This window comes from Tympanuchus pallidicinctus, unplaced genomic scaffold (genome assembly GCF_026119805.1).
Source record: "Tympanuchus pallidicinctus isolate F22 unplaced genomic scaffold, pur_lepc_1.0 scaffold38, whole genome shotgun sequence".
In the NCBI taxonomy this organism is placed as follows: Eukaryota; Metazoa; Chordata; class Aves; order Galliformes; family Phasianidae; genus Tympanuchus; species Tympanuchus pallidicinctus.
The window spans coordinates 140,559-160,512 of record NW_026294756.1 but is presented as its reverse complement, the minus strand read 5'-3'; the positions used below and the strand labels follow the sequence as shown (position 1 = coordinate 160,512).

The following is a 19,954-nucleotide window of genomic DNA, read 5'->3' as shown; positions in this document are numbered from 1 at the left end:
TGGGTTGGTTGGAGCTGTTTCTCTGCGGTGTTATTTCACACCTGCAGATGTTCACTCTGCTTCCCCCCTTCCTGTATTGCCGCACGTCATCACAGCCCTCTGCCCCAGCCCCACAGCCTTGCAGCTCTTTGCACACAGCATGGAGAGGAGCGCAGTTGTGGGGCTGCTGCTGCTGCTGGCGCTGCCCAACCCCGGGCTGGGTGAGCAATGCAATGGGGCTGGGATGGCCGACGGGGCTTCTGCGTCACTGCAGGGAGCAGCAGGGCATGGGGGCAGCCATCCCCACTCAGCAGTGGCTGTGGGATGGGCTCCCCCTCTCCCAGTAGCGTGGTCACATCTGCGCATCATCGGGGGACGCGAGGCCGAGCCCCACTCCCGGCCCTATATGGTGTCAGTGCAGGCCAGGGGGGTGCACGCCTGCGGGGGAGCACTGCTGAACCCACGCTGGGTGCTGACGGCTGCACACTGCATCCCACGGAGGTGAGAACTGTGTCCTGTGGAGGTGAGCGTCCCATCCCACATCCCATCCCACATCCCATCCCACATCCCATCCTGCATCCCATCCCACATCCCATCCCACATCCCATCCCACATCCCATCCCACATCCCATCCCGCCTGCTGCTGCACCGGGGTTTGGAGGGGCACCGTGTGGACGTGCGCTCTGTTCCGCAGTGCCAATGTCTCCAGGATGATGGTGGTGGTGGGGCTGCACCGGCTGTGGGAGCACAGGGACACCCAGAGCTTCTCCATCCGCGCTGCCTGTCCCCACCCCGGCTACGACAGCCAGACAATGGAGAATGACCTCCTCCTGCTGCAGGTGGGGACGGTTGGTGCCAGGAAGTGCCACCGGTGGGGAATTCACACCACACCGCAGCACGGGGCCGGGTGACATTTCCTCTCACGCCTCCGAGCGCTTTCACATCTGGGTGACATCTCATCCGGGTGACATCCTCCCACTCTCACCCCGGGCGATGCGGTGACGCCGCTGTGACGGCGGTGGGCCCTGACGCTGCCCCGCACTGCCCACAGCTGGAGGGGAAGGTGAAGCGCAGCAAAAGGCACCGACCCATCGCGCTGCTGCGGAGGGAGCCGGCGGTGGGCACCGTGTGCAGCCTGGCAGGCTGGGGTGGGCGAAAAGGGCTGGCAGCCGCGCTGCAGGAGCTGGAGGTGACCGTGCTGGACACGAGGATGTGCAACAACAGCCGCTTCTGGAACGGAGACCTCACACCCACCATGATCTGCTTCCAGGGCCGGGGCCACGGCGAAGCCCCCACCAAGGTGAGGAGCTGGGAGGGGGGGGTTGTGCGGGGCTGTGACGCTTGGTGCCAGGCTGTGCCATCACCATCACTCCCACAGGGTGATTCCGGGGGTCCCCTGGTGTGCGGGCGCCCGGCGGCGGTGGCGGGCGTTATGTCCTTCAGCAGCCCCAACCCTGCTGACCCCTTCAAGCCCCCGGTGGCCACTTCAGCAGTGAAGCACCGTGTGTGGATCCGGCGCACGCTGCGACGTGGCTGCACGGCACAGATGGAGCAGCCCCGGCTATTTACACAGGTTTGCATTTAATTTTTAATACTGTCCAGAGTCCTGGTAAAATAACATCCTTGGTACATACATACAGCAACGGGGGGACGGGACACCACAAACCCAGCGCGATTCCACACAGATGGGGACGAAGCCGACGGTCACACAGAGGGCAGATGGGTGGCAGCGGGGCTGGGATGGTGGCACTGACACCCGGGGCCACAACCACGTGTGTGGGGTGACGCTGGCATCCTGCCCGTGGGTCCTGTTCTGGGTTATGGCCATCAAGAGGAGACAAGGCGTCCACAGGGGGCTGCGGCCCTATTTCTTGATCTACATGGGTGCATCCCTGTGTCCCCTACATGTCCCCATAACACCCTGCCTGTCCCTGAAGACACCCATAGGGCACCTGGTGGTGTTGGTCCCTGGAGGCCCCGCAGATCAGCCCGACCAAAGGCATGAGTGGGCAGCAAGGAGGGACTGGGGGACACGTGGGTCGGCTGGGGAGCACCCAGGTCAGGATGGGGGACACTCAGCAGCCCACCCTGGGGTGCACAGGGCCAGCTGGCAGCAGGGCGTGCAGCTCCTGCTTGTGGGCGTAATCCAGTCCTGGATGGACCCGTGTCCACGCTGTGCAGGCGCCTCACTGCCAGCCGTGCCGGGGGCTGCGTGCTGTGGGGGGGGGCCCAGACCCTTCCCTTGGGGTTGGGCACCCCGGTGCCACCTCTGCACTCTCTGTCCTCCCCAGGGCAGTCAGCAGCTCAGTGACAAAGCAGCCGGGACCCTGACAAGCACCCAGCCCTGATGAGCACCGCCCTCAGCCAAGCACCCTCAGTAGGAGCAGCACAAATGGAACCCAGCCCGGCCCCACGCCTCAACATTTGGGGTCCCTCCCTGCTTCGCTCTGGCTGTGTATCCCCGAGATGAGGTGACCCCGTCCCCGCAATAAAGGCTCTGCGATGCCTGGCGGTGCCGTGCCGGTGCGCGAGCTGAAGCGTGCGGCGCGAGCCTGGCGTTAAGGCTTTGCTTGTTGTGTTTCTGGGTTGTGGGGACACGACCCCCAGGGCTCCCCCTAGGGCCGCAGCGCCCCGGGGACTCCCATCGGCACTGAGAAGCGCTCGGCTGCAGGGATCGGTCCCCACCCACGGGGCTTCGCCTGGTCTTCAGCACGGGAACCTTTGGAGCTGCATTGGAATAAACCCCGCCTGGGCTGAGGAGGGGTCCCGGCCGTCCCGCGTCTCCATCCCCGCGGGCAGGAGGGGTCCGTCGGGATCCGTCCGTGGCAGCCGCTCACGCCTGGATTTTCTCCACTGCTTTGTCAGCCACTGCCGGCACCGCCATGGGGCTGGGGACGTAATTGAAGGGGGTGACGCGGGCGGCGCGGCTCGGGGAGCCGTGCCGGCTGGCGGGGAAGGTCCCGGCGGGCGCCTCGTGCCCGAAGGAGATGGGCAGAGCGGCCTTGGTGGGCGCAGGGGCTTCGCCATCGTGCCGGGGGCTCTCCATCGTGGGCGAGGTGCTGGAGTTGGTCTTGGTGGTGGCGAAGTCCTCGGTCTGCACCACGGCGTCGCTGGTCTTCCTGGGGCCGGGGAGCGGCTCCTCGGCGGCGCTGAGCAGCGGCAGCGCGGTGGAGGGCAGCGTGCTCTGCAGGATGTGCGGGATGTCCTCATCGCGGATGCGTCGCCACGTGCCTTTCATCATCGCCATCGGCGGTTTCTCCTCCGTCGCCTCGCCGGGTTTCCGCCGCCGCGCCGACGCCTCGGAGCAAGCGGAGAGGACGGAGGACGGGCTGCCGGTGCGGCGCGGCACGCTGATGTTGGGCGATGAGGAATAGCGCTTGAACGGCTCTGGGACGGCCGTCTTCACCGGCAGCCGGGAGGGGCTCTCGGAGCTGGTCCTGCGCGGGGGCTTGGATGCGGCGGGGGCTTTGCAGCCGGGCTGCGCCCTGGGGACGAGCGGACGCGGCGCGGGCGCTGCTGGTTTGGCCGCTTTCAGCTCCTCGCAGCGGGACGAGCAGAGGAAGACGGTGGGGAGGGCGGCCCGGCTGCGCTGCGGGGACGCGCCGCGGGGCAGTGAGGTGGCCTGGGTGGCCGGGCCGTGCTCGGCGCGGTGCCGCAGCAGCAGGCTGGAGGACTCCTTGATGAAGGTGAGCTGCCGCAGGAAACCCGAGCGGTCCGAGTCGCTGCCGCTGGAGCGAGTGGATGACATCCGCACCAGGTTGAGCCGGCTGCTCCCCGCCCCCCCCGGCGTGCCGCCCTTCGCCTTGCCGCTGCCCTCCTGCTCCTCCAGCACCGGCATGGCCGAGCGCACCGGCAGCACCTTCCTGCTGGGCTTCTGCATGAAGGGGATGCGGACGGGTGACTTCTGCGTCTTGTGCTGCCGGGGGGCCGGGGATCTGGGGGCCGTGGGTTTGGCCGAGGGGCCGGGCGGGGAGGGGGGGCCGGTCGTCTTGCCCGTCTGCACGGGGCTCTGCTTGGAGAGCTGCGAGGGCGACGGCAGCTTCTTGGGCACGTGCTGCGAGGGCGTGGAGGTGCGGGACGAGCCCGAGGACGGCGGTCCTTTGGCGATGCGGGCAGGAGGCGTGGTGCTGCGTTTGGGCAGAGCCAGGTCCCCCCCCTCGGGCGGCTTCCCCAGGCGGTGCAGGCTGCGGGAACGCTGCTGGCTCAGCGACAGGTTCTTGGGCGCCGGGGGTTTGGCCATGGGGGATTTCTTTGGGGTGGAGCGCGGGCTGGGCGCGTCCTTGGCCAAGTTGGGCATGTAGATGACGGTCCTGCCGCGGAAAACCACCGGCAGGTTGGGCACGGGTTTGCTCGGTGCTGGGCTCCTCTCTGCCCTCGCATTGCCAGCAGGACGGGCGCTCGGCGCCTTCTTCGCCTCCGGGCGGCTCTTGGCACGCTCCCTCCTCTCCGCCTCCCGCCCGGCCGCACTTCCAGAGCGTTTCTTCTCAGCCCTGTCCAGGGAGAGCTGCAGAGTGGAGCCGACCGAGAGCCCTGAGACGAAGGAGAGGATGGAGTCAGACTCGGAGGAAGGCTCCCGTGACAGCGACGCCGCAGCCTGGTGCAGCCAGGTGACGATGGAGTTGGCTCCCTCCTGGATGGCCTCCCACTCCACGCTGTCCAGGTCGGAGCCGCCGTCGGAGCCCAAATCCTCGGAGCGATGCCTGCCCTCTGCCGGGCGCTCCCTCCCAGTGCCGCCCTTCGGCTTCTGCTTCCTCTCCGCCGTCCTCCGCCTCGTCGAGGGCCGCCGGCGCTTGGGCATGGCAGAGCCGATGCACTTCTGCAGCAGGTCGTCCTCCGAGTTGGGGCTGGGGGAGCGGCCCTGCGTCTGCCCCACCGCTGCGCGCTGCCGGGGGGCTGAACCACACTCCTCACCCTCGCCGGGGTTGCCGTCGCTCAGGGAGCTCATGGAGGAGCTCAGCGAGTAGCACGGCGGTGTCTCATCAGCAATCAGGTTGTGCTGCAGCTTGCCCTTCGCTTTGCCCTTCGTCTCAGGCTCCCTCCTGGGCACGGAGCCCCCGCAGCGCTCCCTCCGCAGCGCCCGGCCAGGCTGCGCTCCACCGCCGGGCACCTCCTTGCCCAGCCCAGGCTCATCCGAGTCGTGCTCATAGAAGCAGTAGACGGCTTCTTCGGTCGGCGTGGTGTGGCACAGTGACTGGAAGGCCGCCCCTTCCTCCCGCATACCGTCCTTCCTCCCGGGCAGGCTGCACGGCCGCGTCCCAGGGCTGCCGCTCCTCCCCACCTCTGGCTCCGTGCCGAGCACGGGTTGTCCCCGCTTCCCCTCCGCGCCTCTGCCCGGCGGCACGGGGCTGTCCCGGCTGGAGCCCGCCCTGCCCCTGCAGGCTGAGCTGGGCCGCGTGTGCGCTGAGCCGCCCAGAGCAGATCTCCGTGCCGGCGATGCCGCGGTGCCCATTTCCCGTCTCCTTCCCGCACCGCGGGGGGGTTCGGCCTCCTCCTTGGGGCCACGCAGGGTCTCATCGCTCAACGAGGCTGTGCTGGAGAAGTTGACGGGGGTCCCATCAGCCGAATCGGTGTAGGAGTCATCGTCCTTGTAGAGCTCCCGGGCGGTGGCACGGAGGTGCTTGGGGACAGCAGTGTGTGTGGGCATCAGCATGTAGACGGGGACGTGGAGGGGCTTCTTGGTGTGCGGGTGCAGGACCTGCCCCGAGAGCAGCGAGCTCTTCACCTTGCGGAAGCGCGAGGGCATGGCGGAGCTGATGCACTCCTTTAGGATCTCAATGTCATCGTCAGAGCTGGGCTCTGCCCGGCGTTGGCCCTCCAGGAGCTGCTCCTCCCGCTCCTCCCGCTCCTCGTGCACTGCAAAATTCAGGCTGTTTTTCTCGGGGAAGGTGGGCATCAGCTTCAGCTCCACGTCCTTCTGCACGTAGTGCTCGTGCAGCGGCAGGGCGCTCAGGCTGGAGGCGCACGAGAAATTCTCATTGGGTTTCTCCACTGTGAAATAAACCATGGAGTCCAGGTCCTGGGGCAGCTGGAAGCGCTCCTTGAAGTCAGTGATCTCCATGAACTTCTTGACGTTGTTCTCCCACTGGATGTTGAACTGGCTGGTCTCCTTCTCGGGTGGGCAGCCCAGCTCGAAGAGCGGCGTCTTGCTGCGGCTGGGTGGCATCGTCTGCCCTGGGCTGTCGGGCAGCTCGCTGGGGCTGACGGTGCCGCTGATCATCTCGCTGCATGGGTCGCTCTGGATGGAGCTGGCGATGGATGGGCTCTCGAAGCTGCCCAGAGAGCTGACGGAGCTGCAGCGGCTCATCACCAACGGCGTCTCCTGGATGTAGTTCTCTGAGGAGCTGGAGGGAGTGTGGTCCTCCTGGCGGGAGGGGGATGCATCCCTCAGGAAGAGCTTGTCACGTTTGGGGAAGGGGATGGTGATGGGCTGGGAGATCCCCACCGGTGTTGTCGGACCCATCTCCGCCTTCTCCTTCTCCTGCCTCGCGTCCTCAGCTTCCCCATCCCCTTCATCCATCTCCAGGATCTCCAGTGAGGAGTCACTGTCCAGGTCATTCTCGCTGTGGCTCTGCCCATCCAGCACATTGTCGGCTGAGGAGAGGGAGGAGAGGGAGCTGCAGCGGGAGAAGCAGATGGGGGTGTCCTCCACCGAGTACTTCTGCACCGACTCCTGCTCGGCCGGGGCCAGGGGCTGGGCTGGCAGCTTCTCAGGGATCTTGCTGAGGGTGTCGGCTGTTTGCAGGAGGGCCGGGGGCAGCCAGGCTTGCTTCCTTCCCAGCAGCGAGGTGTGGTGGCTGATGGCTGTGCTGCTCTTGGCCAGGCTCCCGAGCAAGGGCACATGCTGGTACGAGGGCGAGAGCTTGATGGTGTGCACCTGTGGGTCGGCGGGCAGCTTGCCGCCCATCTCCTTCTTCCTGCCGGTCTCCAGCGCTTTGGGACTGGGGAAGGTCACCGCCTTCCTGCCCCGCTCCGGCGCCTCCCTCTGCTCTGGCTTATCCGGCTCGGCCCTGAGCACAGGGGTGTCAGGCTTGGTGCCCAGGATGCTCTTGAGGTCCAGCCTGCTGGGCCGCTTCTGGTAGCGTTGCAGCTCATCCCTGTAGTCAAGAAAGGGGGCCCTGGTGCAGGGCTTCATGTGCTCCTTGGGGCAATAGCCATCGCTGGTGCTGCCGCTGTTGAGGCTGTCTGTGGACAGGCTGGTGTACGCCGTCTTCAGCCGCAGCAGCGCCCGCGCCCGGCTCAGTCCCTCACGCCTGGCAGAGCCTCCGGTGTCCGAGAGACGGCACGGGGAGCAGGAGTGGGCGCGCGCCTCGGGCGGCTCCTCGGGGCCGTACTGCCAGTCCAGGCCGTGGTCCTCTGAGCTGAGGCTGAAGCTGTCATCCGAGGACGTGTGCATGGTGGAGATGTCCTCCACCAGCTTGTCGATCTTGGCCACCGTGCTGGAGATCTTGTTGGCCAGCTTCTCGGCGGCCAAAGAGACGTCGTCCTCCGGCAGCGGCGGCTTCTTGGGCTCCGCCGGCTTCCCACCATCGTCCTTCTCCGGTTCTGGGCACCGTCTGTGCGCCAGAGCCCGCGGCAGCGCCTGGCCCTGTAGGAAGGAGGAGCCCAGGAACATGGAGAGGACGGAGGCGCTGGCTGTTTCCACACCAGTGGAGATGTTGGGCACCTCATCGTCATCGAAGCAGCCCGAGTCGGAGGCGTAGTCCTTCACCAGGCTCTCCATGTGCCGCAGCGGCTTCTTGGCGCTCTGGCTCTTCAAGCTCTGCTTCTCCATGGTGTCGAAGGTCTCAGCCAGGTGTTTGGCATCCAGCTCGGCCTCCAGCGCCTTCTGCTTGCGCATGTACAGAGACGGCATGCAAGAGCCCGGCGAGACGACGGCCGTGTCCTTGTACTTGGGGGGCCGGTTGGTGAGCAGGTTGCGGAGCGCGGCCGCGCTGCCCATGGCGATCATCTTGTGCTTGGAGTGGATGAGGTTGCGCAGCATGCTGACCGCCCCCAGGTCCCAGAGCAGCTCCTGGTCGCGGGGGCTGCGGGCAGACAGGTTCCAAAGCGTGCCGCAGGCATTGCTGACGATGGTGAGGCTGTGCGAGCGCAGGTGCTGCAGCAGCGTCTGCAGGCAGTTGTGGTCCCGGAGCACCTGCCTGTGGGATGGGAGGGACAGGGTGGAACGGGACGGGATGGGGAGGTCCAGCCATCGGCATAACGTGCACCCCAACCCCACACCGTGCCCCCCGACCCCCACCTGTAGTCCTCGCGCGTGGCGATGAGGCTGGAGACGTTGCGCAGGATGCCGCCGCCGCTCTCGATGATGGCCAGCGAGTTGCTCTGGCACTTGTAGGTGAGGGTGCTGACCAGGAAGCCCAGGGCTCCCTCCACGCCGCAGATGGCGGCTTTGTTCTCTGTGCTGTGCGCCGACAGGTTCCACAGCGCGCTCAGGACACTCTTCAGTGTGGATTCCTGTTTGGGGAGGGGGGTTCAGCCCCAGCCGTGCCGCTGTGCCCACCCCCACCCGCCCCGGCTCTCACCTTGGCCGCGTGCAGCGCGCACTGTGTCAGCCCCGCCACGCTGCCCACCTCCCGCAGCACCTTCTTGCTGTTGATGTCGGCTCTCCAGGAGAGGTTCCTCAGGATGCTCGAGACCACCTGGGTGAGCGGAGCACACGGGGCGTGTGGGCACGGCACCATCGCTGCGATGGGCACCATCCCCACACCCATCCATCCTGGCGGCACCCACCTGGTGCAGCTCCTCGCTGTCGGAGCCCAGCTGGGCCACGATGGCTTCCATGCAGCCCCGGCGTGAGCACAGCGTTGCCTGCAGGGAGACACGTGTGCTGAGCCCCGTGCTGCCCTGGCCCCACTTCTCACCACCCCCTTGGCCCCACAGACCTTGTTGACCACGTCCCCAAAGGTGAGGTTGGTGAGGGCCATCCCTGCGTAGCGCCGCAGCGCCAGGTTCAGGGGATCGCTCGTCATCTTGTGCATCTCGTAGTCCACCTGCAGCAGCTCAGCCACTGCCTGCAGCCCACCTGTGGGACAGGATGGGGTCACAGTGGCCTGACGCCCCCTGGGCACCACTGGGCTCCCCAGCATCGCTGCTCTCACCCCATCCCACCCCTTACCCAGCTCGTTCATGGCACGCCGGTACTCCTCATCGAAGGAGAGCTTCATGATGGCACAGGTGGCCTGGCAGATCTGGGGCTCGATGGGCACCGGTGCTGTGGGGACAATGGGGAATGATGGGGCCACCTGGGTGCCTGGCACACACGGACAGCATCACCTCCTCCTCCAGCACGCACTGACACGTGCTGTGCACACACACACACACACACACACCACTCTGCACATCCCTGAACACAGCTGTCCAGCCCTGCCCAGTCCCATACCAGTGCTGCCCTCGGGCCCTTTGCCCCCATCCCTGCTCTGCATCTGCAGCCAATCCCAGCAGGTCTCCGAGTAGGAGCGGATCTGCTCCAGCACGTGCAGCACCCGCATCTCCTTCTTGGCCTGCCCCTCATCGGGCTGCGAGAAGACGATGTTGTGCAGCGCGGCGTTGGCGCGCATGCGGGCATCCTTGGCACCGGTGGGGCTCTCGGGGGGGCCGGGTTCACGGTCGGAGTCGTGCAGGATCTGGATGAGCAGCGGCAGGCAGCCCGACTTGCGCATGGCCAGGCAGCTCTCCTGTGAGCTGGACATGGCCAGCAGCGTGCGCGACATGTCGTCCTTGTCCCTCGTGGCCAGCATGGACAGCAGCCAGAAGACCACCTCCACCTGCAGGGGGGTCGCGTTAGGCGTCACCTTGACCCCTCCTCCAACCCCCGCTTGGTGCAGCTGCCCCTCACCTTGCTGCTGCCCCCGTCCTCTGGGTGCGTCGGGACGTCCGCACTGCTGTCCTCCTCTGTGCCCGGCAGCTTTGTGCAGAGCTGGGGAGCACAGGGGGGGTTGCACGATGCCCACTGGTGTCCCCTCCCCGTGGGCCAGCTGCTTTCAGAGCCCAAACTGTGGGACACTCAGCGTTTTCTGCTCGCTGCACTTCCTCAAATGGCACCGCAGTGTTTGAAGCTGGATGGGGAACGCTGCCACCGGGAGGAATGGGGGAAGGGGGGACAGAGGGGGGCACAGCAGTGCACAACCCACAGCACTGCGAGGGGATGGGGGGAGACCTGTGGGGCACGAGGACAGCGCTGGAGGGACGGGGTGACGTAGGGGCCAGGAGTGACGGCGAGGGAGGAGCTGGGGTGATGGGGGAGCAGGGATGGGGGTGGGGGGCCGTGGCGGTGCCCTCCCCTCTGTCTCTCCCGTTGGCAGATGCTGCTGGAGCCCCGCGGCCGCCCGCCTGCCGCTCACCATGGCCTACTTCTCGTCTCCATGGCAACTGCCCATTTCACGGTGCCCAGACACACAAAGCCATGGCTGTGCCTTCGCAGGCGGGTGGTGGGGACGGGGATGGGGACATCGGCGGGGGGGGGCTGCGCCTTGTCCCCTCCTCACCTCGCTGTGACCCTGCCCAGCCCCAGCCCCGCTACCTGCGGCTCCGGAGGCTGCACTTTGTCCTGAGCCTCCATCAGCTCCTTGTCGATCTGCTCCAGCCGGGATGCCCGGATCTGTGCAGGACGGAGGGTGTCAGGGAGAGAGCTGGGACCCCCTGGCACCCGCAGGCAGTGGGAGGCACGATGCAGGGGTGTCAGCGGGCGGCTGCAGCAGGGGGGTTGCAAGGATGTGCACGGCTAGGCTGCAAAAAGCTGAGTGCAAAGTGCCTCAGTGGGGGATGGGCACGTGGGGATGCTGCAAGGATGCATCCAGCTGGGTGCGAGGACGCGTGGCGGTGAGGATTGCACAGGGCCGGGGGGGCAGGACGGGGTTGGGAGGTGGGAAATAGCCCCGATGGAAGCAGAGGAGCCAGGTCTCCAACCTGTGCCCGCTGCACCATCTCATCCGCCGTCCCGAAGCGTTCCTCCATCAGCGCTCGGATGTGCTGCGCCTCAAACTGCAGCTGCTGCCGGATGAGGTCCATCTGCATGGAGAACTGCAGGGGGGAGGGAGCACAGGGCCGGGTGAGGTGAGGTGGGGGGCAGGACCCCCCCTCCTGCACCCTGTAGGTCCCCGCTCACCGTCTCCACGTGGGGCAGCTCCTCCAGGCGCTTGGAGAGGCTCTGCAGCTGTGCGTAGTACCACACCTTCTCCTTCTCCTCCTTCTCGATCTCCCCCAGCAAGAAACACCTGGGTGAAACACAGCCCAGCTCGGCGCTGCCCCACATCGGGTTATCCCTGTGCCCCCTCCCCCCCACTCACCTCTCCCTGTCCAGCTCCTCCAGCAGCCGCAGGGTGGCCCTGCCGACGTCCCCAGCGCCGTCCCCATGGGTTGCGCCGTGCTGCGCGCTGTCCTCCCCGGCCCCCACTGCAACCTCTGGGAACTTGAGGCTGTAGAGGCTGCTCACATCCATCTGCAGAGCTGGCGATGGGGATGGCAGCGGATGGCCGGCTCGATCCGTGGCCCCACATCTTCCCCTTCTCTCCCCCCCCTCCGTGTGGCACCCACCTTTCAGCTGCTCCAGCACCTCCGTCTGCCCTGAGGACACCATCACCCGTGCCTCCTGCTCCAGCTTCCCCTGCAGGTGCTTCAGCACTTCCTAAACACACACACACACGGAGGGGCAGCCACTTGTGTGCCCCCTCCCGCAGCACAGAGCCCCCCGTGCCCCACCTCACCTTCATGTCCGAGGTCTCATTCTCCAGCTTGGAGAGGTGCTGGGAGTTGTCCTGCAGCTCACGCCGGAGGTGGCTGTTCTCCCTGCGCAGCGCCTCCACCTGCCGCACCAACTGCTCGTATGAGGCTGCTCCAGACATCTTCAGCTCCTCCAGGGCCTGCGGGGTGGGGAGGGGGGATTGGGCTGAAGGCATTCCCTGCATCCAGCCCTAGGATGGGGCTGGTTGCTGCCATGGGGCTCCCAAAGCCCCCCTGGTGTCCCACAGGGACAGACGCTTAGCGGCAGCCCCAGCTCTCCGCTGCCTTTGTGTCGCTTTTGTCTTCCCTGACATTCCACTGCTTTGTTCCCACCCGCAGCACCGCCAACCCTGGGTCCAAACGGAGCCCCCCCAGCTCTGCTCTCCCCCCCCTCCAAATCCATCCACATCCCCTTCCCCATACTGGGATCCCCCATCCCACCCGATGGGGGGCACCTGGTGCTGGCTCACGTGGCCATGGGGGGGATGCAGGCAGGGGTGGGGATGGGGGCCTCTGCGCCCCCCACGCGTTGCTCCGGTGTTGGCAATGAGCACGATGGCCCCGTGCTGCCTTCATCAGAGCCACGTGTGTGCACGAGTGCGTGTGCAATGGGTGTGCACACACTCAGCCTCTCCATCCCCCCGCTCACCCCCCACCTTGGCCCCACAGTGTGGGGTTGGGGACGTTGGGCGCCCGGGGCAGCGGTTGGGATCGATCCCAATGTGCTGCCTTTGTCTTTTTCCACAGCCACGCTTCTCCAACACCCCATGCAGCCCTTTTGTGCCCCCCCCCCCCGGGACAATGCTCTTCCCACTTCTCCCTCCATACATCCCAAGCACTGCAGACCCCACAGCCCTCCCTACAGCGAGGCGAAGACCCCCATGACGCAACACTTCCCTCCCCCCACAACGCTGCGGGGTGGCAGAGAACCCCCTGGGAAGGGGATGAACCCCATGGGGTGCTGGATTTGGGGCCGTGGGGCAGTGGGGTGCTATGAGAAGGAGCTCAGGGCATGGGATGCGGGAGGTGGTGGCTGCAGGATGGAGGCGGTGGGATGTGGGGGGAGGGATGTGGAACACCGGGATGCGGGAGGAACAATGGCAGGCGGAGGGATTTCAAAGGACGTGGGATGCAGGTTGGCAGTTGAGGGGCGTAGGATGAGGGATAGGATGAGGGATGAAATATGAGGGATGCGGGATGTGGGCTGCAGGATGCGGGCCCAGCACAGCCTCCTGTTGCTATGGCAACGGGAGATGGGATGGTGCGGGTTGGGACCGGGATCCTTCCCAGCCCCCAGGAGGTGGGGATGGATGGCGGTGGGGGATGCTGTAGGGTCGGTGCTGGGGGATCCCACAGATGGTGCTGTGTCACACTGCAGCCATTCGGAGGGGATGAGATGCGTGGCTGTGTGGGCACCGCCCCATTGCACAGCAAGGGAAACTGAGGCACGGATCCGTCCCCCTGCATCTCCCCTCCACAGCTCTGCAGTGACAGCTCTGCCTTTGGGGGGGTGGGATGCTGCTGGAAGAGCCAGTGGAGAGCGCAGGGGGCACTGCATCCCCCCCAGTGGAACGAGGACACTGTGTGGGATCCCCCCCCAGCTCGGGGAGGGGCTGTTGGTGCAGCCTCAGGGCTGGGGCAGCCCGCACTGCCCACTCCCCCCAGCTTCTGCCCCATTCTTGTTGTGGGGGGGTGTCTGGGGATGCTGGGGGGGGGGGTCTGAGCTCTGAACCGAATGCAGCAGCTCTGGCAGAGCTGCAGATCTGCAGCCAGTGGGGAGGGGCTGCACGCGGCACCTGCAGTTGTGAAGCAGCAGAATACGGTGGGGAGGGGGCCGGGCTGCCGTGCGGGGCCTGGAGACGCAGCTCTGCTCCCGTGCCCCCCTCCTGGCCCCCAGACAGCCACGTCCCATTGGACCCAGTGCTGCACTGTGGCCCCAGTATCACCCGCAGGCTCCACGCTCTGGGGCTGCGCTCCCAGCAGGGCACCCCAGGGTGATGCAATGGCTCAGGGCCTCTGGGGACCTGGCTCTCCCAAAACGTGGCAGTGACCCCTGTGCGCTCAGCGCCGGCCAGGAAGGTAGAATTCAGCCAGCAAAGGCCACTGCGGGACCGTGGTGAGTGGGGGGGCAGCAGCAGGATGACCGATGCACCGCACCGCGCCGCCTGCCCTCCTCCCCACACCGCCCAACCCATTGCACTGCCCAGCCTGCTCCACTGCACTGCTCACTGCAGCACTCCCTGCACTGCTCCCTGCACCACGCAGCCCGGCAGAACCAAGAAGGACCGTGGGGGCCACGTATCCCCATGTATCCCCATGTATCCCCACGTATCCCCATGTATCCCCACACACCTCGGCTCCCTGCAGCCCCACAGCAGCACCGGGGGACAGCGGTGTCACAGCAGGGACGGCCCCAGCTCTGCAGCAGCCACAGCTGAGCCCCACCGGCTGCGGCTCGCAGCCCCCCAGGGACGTTAACCAAACCGTGCTGTTGTCCCCAGCTCCTCTGATAGACACGGCTGTGAGCACAGCCCAGGGGACCCCCAACCACAGCAAACCTTCCCCCACCCCCCCCACCCTCCTCCACACCCAGCATCCAGGCTGCACTGTGCCCACTGTATCTTGCACAGCTCCGGGGGGGGGGGGGGGGGATGAAGAAATGCAGAGACGGGGGCTTCACACGGGGACACACATGGGGACATATGTGCACACGTATGTCACGCTCACAGCTCGTGCACAGATCCTGCCCCCCCCTCCCCATGCACACGCATGCACGGCGCTGCACACACGGATGCTGCACGCACACACGTCACAGACAAAAGCCGAGCTCTGGGGACCCCCCCCCCTCACCAGGGACCCCAATGTGAGGACCCCCCCCCCCCTCCCCCACACCGGGGACAGGTGGGGATGTAGGGCGGGGTGCAGGGAGGCAGCCCTGAGGGGGAGCTTTGAAGGGTGAGGACGATAAGGGCAGGTTTGGGGGTGCGTTGTGGGGGGGCTGAGATGCGGATCGGGGTGAGGGCTGGCATTGGAGGGGGGGGGGGGAGCGATGCTGAGACGCTGAGATCCCACCGACCCCCCCCCCACTGCCGCCTCCCACCCTCTGGGCGCAGAACGGGGATGGGGACGATCCGATCGGTGCCCCCCGCAGCCCGGGGGCCGCCCGCAAATCTCCCGCATTGTCCCCGCTTTGTCCCCGCAGCCCCAATCGGGATGGCAACCGCAACCGGGATGGAGCCGCGCCCCGGGGACGGCGGGGATTTGTGGGGGGGTGGAGGGGGGGGGATCTGGGAGGGGGGGGGCAGCAGGTGCGACCCTACCTCATCCCCAGCCGAGGGGGCGGCGGCGCGCAGGAGGGCGAGCAGCCCGCGCAGCCCCATCCAGCCGCATCCCGGCCCCGCGTCGCCGCGGCTGCGCCGCCCCCGCGCCCCCCCCGGCCGCGATCTTCCAGCGGAGCCGCCGCCGTTAGAGGGCAGCAGCCGGGAAGGGAGCGCCGTGCCACCCCCCCCCCAACCCAGAGCCCCGCGGGTTGGGCTGGGGGCTTCCATCCCCGCCCAGTGCCCCGCAGCCACGGGTTTTGCGGGGTACGAAGGACCCCCCGGGACCACCGCGGCCCAACGCAGCGTTTCGGCGCTGCGCCATCCCAGCCGAACGGAGAGACGGCGGCTCTTCCCCCCTCCCCACCCCCCCAGGACCGGCAGCGGGGACAGCAAATTGCCCCCCCCCCCCCCCCCCGTGGCGATGCGGTTTGTCCCATCGGAGCGACGCGGGGGGCTCCCAAAGGACCCCCGGCCCCTCGGGCTGCAGCGGGGGGATCGGTGTCAGCACCGCGCTGGAGCGGAGCGGAACCCAGCCGGCATCACCGCTCCTGGAGCGGCTCCATCAGCGCCCGCCCGTCCTCAGTTCGAACAGAACCGCGAGTTCGGCTGCCGACACGGCCCAGAAATCAGAGGGAAGCGCTCAGCCCCAGGGCAGCCGCCACAGCAGCGCCGGCAGAGGTTTTGCGGCTGCCCACCGACTGCAGGACGGGGCCACAAAGGGAACCAACCAAAACACCCATGGAAACAGCCGACACAACGGGCAGCTAAAAGTCTTTGGCATCCCTGGTTGGGGCCAGTAATTCTTCGGAGCGGCCGGCTGGGGCCACCCCTGTCCCTGCCCCACGAGGGGCATCCACTGCCTCTCTGGGTTCGGTCTGAAATGCCCCAAACGGAGTAGAAGCATCCACTCCTTTTCCACTAAAGACTGTGGGATGTCATCAATCCCCTTAGAGGCGTGTGCCAGGTGAGTTTAGCAAAAAGGGGCGCCGGAAAGCAGGTGACAAACTTGGGGAACAAAAAAAAAACCCAGCAAAATAATTAGGATGGCTGGATCACTTATTTAGGAAGCCCTGATGCAGCTCTGCCCCTGTGGAACCAAAGGCACAGGGCAGATCCTCTGAGCTCTCCCCCACATCAGAAACAGCTGGGAGGAACTTCTTTATTCACACAGAACACATTTTTTCCCAAAGCTCTTGTTTATTTCAGTGGGATGAACCTGGAGGAGTGGGTGGCACCAATCCCAGGCCGGCCGTGCTTCACTGGCTTGTAGGTGATGGAAAACTCCCCCAGGTAGTGACCGATCATCTCAGGCTGGAAAAGAAGCAGAGCTGGGGGTTAAAGGTGGTGCCAACGAGCAGCAGAGCAGAGCACATCTCACCCAACCACCTGCAGCGCATCGCTGTAACCCACGCTGGCTGAAGCCCGTGTAGTTTTTCTGCCTGCAGCACTTAGGGAATGGGGAACAGGCTGCAACTGCGGCATGGCTGCTGCGCCAGCACCTCCCACAGCAGCCAGGGACGGACAGCTGCTGGCTGCAGGTGAAACTGACCGGGACTCACAGCTCACTCTGCCCCCAGCACACACTGCAGGATCTGCTCAGTGTGCTTTCAGGTTGCCTTTAACACTGCAAACAAAACCCTCAGAGAAAACGTCACTGAATCCAGGCGGTGGGATCGGGTGGCACCACGTTATTCCACTCCTAGAAACTGCTCAGATTCCTTCCACTCCCCCCCCCCGGGTTTGCACGAGGCTCACCTTGATCTCCACCTGGTTGAAGGTTTTGCCGTTGTAGACGCCCACCATGCTGCCCACCATCTCGGGGAGGATGATCATATCGCGCAGGTGGGTCTTCACCACCTCGGGCTTCTCCATGGGCGGCGCCTCCTTCTTGGCCTTCCGGAGGCGCTTCAGCAAGGAGTGCTGCTTTCGGCGCAGCCCCCGGTTGAGGCGGCGGCGCTGGCGGGCGCTGTACAGCTGCATCAGCTGCTCGCTGCAAGGGATGGCCACGCTGAGGCTGCGGTGCCCGGCCTGGAGCCGCTCGCAGACCCTCCGGGTCCCTCATCGCGCACTCAGACACAGAAGCGCAGCCCCCCCGCACTCACTAGGACATATCGAGCAGCTGGTCCAGGTCCACTCCTCTGTAGGTGAACTTACGGAAAGTTCGCTTCTTCTTCTGCTCCACTTCTGCCTGTTGCCGAAGGGGGTGGAAGAGATGCGGCCATCAGAACCACGGCACCGCCGGGAAGGCCTCGCACCGAGCTCCGCCGGAGACCCCGCCGCCCCCAGCAGCCCTCAGGCCCCGACCCCTCCAAGCCGCTGGGACCGCCCGCCCGCCTCCCTCCATCCCCCGGCAGGGAAGAGGCCGCGTCGCCCTCGGCCGCAGCGGAGCCCCGAGCCCCAGGCGGCCGCCCCGGCGGCGGATGGAGCCCGATTAGAACCGCCGCCCCCCCCGGCCCGCACCCACCATCTTGGCCTGCTCTGCGCGGAAAGGGGGAGCGGAAGCGGCAAATCTCGCGAGAACGCCGGCGGGCGGAAGTGCACCAAGCCCAGCCCAGCACAGCGCTTCCGCCCTTACTGCCCTTAAAGGGGCCGCGCCCGGCAGAAGCGGAGGTGCGCGAGGAAGCGTGGGGGTGAGGCGGCAGCGCGAGGGGATTTTAAGGCAGGCAGGAGGACGAGGAAGAGACGGAGCCCGAGGGTGAGAGCGGCCGTCCAGCAGCGGAAACGTGGGTTTCTGACACATTCCAGTGGGTGGCACTGTGAAACTGTTCCTTCCTCGCTTGTCCAGGAGGGAGCCAACAGCGGGAGTCACCTCGCCCTGCCGCGGCCGCGTGGGTCGGGCTCCGGGCATCCGTCAGCCCCCATTCTCTCCATCCAGGCAGCGGTCTTCGGCTTCCAGTAACGGATCTTCGTCTGCTGCTGCTTTCCGGTGCAGTGCTTCCCATGGGAGGGATGTTCGGACCAGGACAGGAGGCAGGCAGGGCCGGGCAGCTGCAGGGCTGGCTCAGCCGCTGCCACGGAGCCTCGGCAGCCTCCTCGAGGTGCGACAGACACGTGCAGGCTCATCTCAGCACCGCTCCACGCTGCTTCTTTCTGCGCAGTCACGAGAAGGACGTTGCAGTTGACTCCAACCTGGAGTGGGGTCTGGCCAGCACTCATCATTGGACTCCAGCGCCCGTTATCCAAGAGAAGCTGGAAAGCAGAGCAACGACTGTAGGTCTGCTTCCATCCCGTGCCTCTCAGAAGAGCCGCGGTTTGCGTTATTTGGTTTGTGTTTCACAATGACTTACAATGCGGGACTCGGCCAGGAAGTCGAAGCGCTGAAGGCAGAGCACGGAGCTGCAGCCACCAGAGCTGCTCTGTCTCTGGAGCACCGCAGCCTTTGTGCTCGTGAAAAAGGAACCAGAGCCGAGCTGCTGGGACTCCCAGCCCAGTGGGACTGGGACGATTCAAACAGCCGGCTGCAGAAACCTCTCTACTCAAAGCCAGGTCAACCCGGTGCATCCCAGCTCTGTGCTGCTCCACCCAGTGCAGGAAGCAGCTGTGGGCTGCAGAGCTGCAGATTGTGGCTGTTGCCTTGCAGAATTACAGCACCAGCGATGCTGCATGCATGTATTTAACTCCCAAATGAAGGGCAACCGGGCAGGGATCTAAGCCTGCCTGTAGACCCAGACTGACCCACTTTGCACTGGTCTCAGCAGCTGCAGGCACGCAGCCAAAGGTTTCCTGAATGCAAGCATCCATCAGAGGTACGGAGAGCAGACAGGAATAAAGAGCTCGGCCTCTGATCAGCTCTAACCAAAGTTATCTCCCCGTTTCCCAAGCGGACAAAGCAGAGACGAAAGGCGTTTTCCTGGAGCTGAACAAACCTGTCGGGTCTGAGGTCAGAACACAGCAGCATTCGATGCCCATCGTCACCATGCAAAGCGAGCGACCACCCAGAGCCACGCACAGCTGTGTGCAAGCCAGCGGCCTGGGGACCTGAGGCAGCAGCCGTTGCTGAGGTCAGTGCAGCCCAGGCAGCAGCTCTGCAGTGTCCACAAGCTGAGCAGGCGGTGCCACGCAGCTCCTCAGCAGCACAGCTGCTCCTCTCACGAGCCGGGTGGGAAAAGCTGAGCGGCACCCATCATACAGACTGCGTGCTGCTGGGAGCTGAACGGTGAGCAGCCAGGCACAGCGTAAGCCTGCAGTGCTGATGCTGAGATGGTTTTCAAGAGCACCAATTGATTTCTCATGGAAAGACGAATTCACAAGAAAGCTCTTTGTAAAAATAAAAAAAAAGGAAAACAAAAATGGAGACAGGCTTGTGTTTCTAATCCAAATGTACTTCTCTTTATTCAAACCAGGGGTCATCACTGGTTAGTGCAAAATGCACCTAAACCTTTTGCCTGAGGGAAATCTACATCTTAACAAGGCCTCCGTTAACCCCTAATGAAACCCACAGAGGATTCGAAAGAGTTCGAAGCACAGCTCCCAGCCCGCGCTCCGTGAAGTGACTCTGTGCACCGACACGTCTGCACCGCCTTGTTACCAGCTCCACACACCGGGTAACAAATGCAAAACACACTCAGTAGATTTCTTTTTTTTTTCTTTTTTTTTTTTTTTCTTTTTTTTAAACTCCCAGAGTTTCTGACCCATCCACCGCTGCTGGCAGCAGTGAAGGAGCTGCAGCTCAGCCTCGCTTCCACCAGTGCTAACGGAAACCCTGTTTTAAATTAAAAAATAAGCCAGCATACATAGTAGAAAATTTTCTCTTAAAAATTTCACAATCTGTAAATGTATATATATATATATTTTGTTTTTTTTGTTTTTTTTTTCTTTCTTTTAAACATAAAAGTTTACAATATACGGTAAAACAAAAGGCTCAGGAAAAAAATAATTTCCAAAAAAAAAAAAAAAAAAAGAAAAAGAAACCTGAAGTTTTGAATTAAAGCTGAAGA

At 64.9% G+C, this 19,954-nt stretch overlaps 3 protein-coding genes and 1 long non-coding RNA gene across 7 annotated transcripts; 2 read left to right on the top strand and 2 right to left on the bottom strand.

Annotated features, from left to right (window-relative positions):
- Positions 1 to 38: 38 nt before the first annotated feature.
- LOC128088937 (granzyme M-like) lies at positions 39 to 2,541 on the top strand. 3 transcript variants are annotated; one of them, XM_052699868.1, is made up of 6 exons: positions 39 to 200; positions 327 to 480; positions 674 to 818; positions 1,031 to 1,279; positions 1,358 to 1,552; positions 2,271 to 2,541. In XM_052699868.1, the coding sequence occupies exons 1-6, from the start codon at positions 140 to 142 to the stop codon at positions 2,325 to 2,327; spliced, it is 861 nt and encodes a 286-aa protein (XP_052555828.1). In that variant the 5' UTR covers positions 39 to 139; the 3' UTR covers positions 2,328 to 2,541. The 3 variants fall into 3 exon arrangements, with proteins under 3 accessions (XP_052555828.1, XP_052555827.1, XP_052555826.1); XM_052699867.1 differs by having other exon boundaries at positions 324 to 480; XM_052699866.1 differs by having other exon boundaries at positions 39 to 480.
- Positions 1,542 to 15,121, bottom strand: APC2 (APC regulator of WNT signaling pathway 2). 2 transcript variants are annotated; one of them, XM_052699847.1, is made up of 15 exons: positions 15,018 to 15,121; positions 11,682 to 11,837; positions 11,512 to 11,602; positions 11,265 to 11,424; positions 11,084 to 11,192; positions 10,885 to 10,998; positions 10,499 to 10,576; positions 9,815 to 9,895; positions 9,359 to 9,743; positions 9,095 to 9,190; positions 8,862 to 9,001; positions 8,710 to 8,787; positions 8,502 to 8,618; positions 8,219 to 8,433; positions 1,542 to 8,117 (listed from the first exon to the last, which is right to left on the bottom strand). In XM_052699847.1, the coding sequence occupies exons 1-15, from the start codon at positions 15,075 to 15,077 to the stop codon at positions 2,813 to 2,815; spliced, it is 7,185 nt and encodes a 2,394-aa protein (XP_052555807.1). In that variant the 5' UTR covers positions 15,078 to 15,121; the 3' UTR covers positions 1,542 to 2,812. The 2 variants fall into 2 exon arrangements, with proteins under 2 accessions (XP_052555807.1, XP_052555805.1); XM_052699845.1 differs by having other exon boundaries at positions 8,862 to 9,190.
- A 1,073-nt stretch (positions 15,122 to 16,194) lies between these two features.
- RPS15 (ribosomal protein S15) lies at positions 16,195 to 17,880 on the bottom strand. Its single transcript, XM_052699872.1, has 4 exons — positions 17,482 to 17,880; positions 17,120 to 17,205; positions 16,773 to 17,007; positions 16,195 to 16,328 (listed from the first exon to the last, which is right to left on the bottom strand). The coding sequence occupies exons 1-4, from the start codon at positions 17,863 to 17,865 to the stop codon at positions 16,215 to 16,217; spliced, it is 819 nt and encodes a 272-aa protein (XP_052555832.1). The 5' UTR covers positions 17,866 to 17,880; the 3' UTR covers positions 16,195 to 16,214.
- LOC128088954 (uncharacterized) lies at positions 17,636 to 19,927 on the top strand. Its single transcript, XR_008210422.1, has 2 exons — positions 17,636 to 17,740; positions 17,893 to 19,927. It is a non-coding gene; the product is annotated as an uncharacterized LOC128088954 (long non-coding RNA).
- The last annotated feature ends 27 nt before the right edge of the window (positions 19,928 to 19,954 follow it).

Excerpts from the sequence above, each read along its gene's own strand:
- RPS15 (XM_052699872.1), bottom strand. The coding sequence starts at position 17,865 with ATGCCCGGAGCCCGACCCACGCGGCCGCGGCAGGGCGAGGTGACTCCC. Across the intron at positions 17,008-17,119 it reads CAGCTGCTCGATATGTCCTA|CGAGCAGCTGATGCAGCTGT; the intron begins GTGAGTGCGGGG and ends CATCCCTTGCAG. Across the intron at positions 16,329-16,772 it reads TCAACCAGGTGGAGATCAAG|CCTGAGATGATCGGTCACTA; the intron begins GTGAGCCTCGTG and ends CTTCTTTTCCAG.
- APC2 (XM_052699845.1), bottom strand. The coding sequence starts at position 15,077 with ATGGGGCTGCGCGGGCTGCTCGCCCTCCTGCGCGCCGCCGCCCCCTCG. Across the intron at positions 11,193-11,264 it reads GAGGAGCTGGACAGGGAGAG|GTGTTTCTTGCTGGGGGAGA; the intron begins GTGAGTGGGGGG and ends TGTTTCACCCAG. Across the intron at positions 9,896-10,498 it reads TGCAGCCTCCGGAGCCGCAG|CTCTGCACAAAGCTGCCGGG; the intron begins GTAGCGGGGCTG and ends TGTGCTCCCCAG.
- LOC128088937 (XM_052699866.1), top strand. The coding sequence starts at position 140 with ATGGAGAGGAGCGCAGTTGTGGGGCTGCTGCTGCTGCTGGCGCTGCCC. Across the intron at positions 481-673 it reads GCACACTGCATCCCACGGAG|TGCCAATGTCTCCAGGATGA; the intron begins GTGAGAACTGTG and ends TCTGTTCCGCAG. Across the intron at positions 1,553-2,270 it reads AGCCCCGGCTATTTACACAG|GGCAGTCAGCAGCTCAGTGA; the intron begins GTTTGCATTTAA and ends TGTCCTCCCCAG.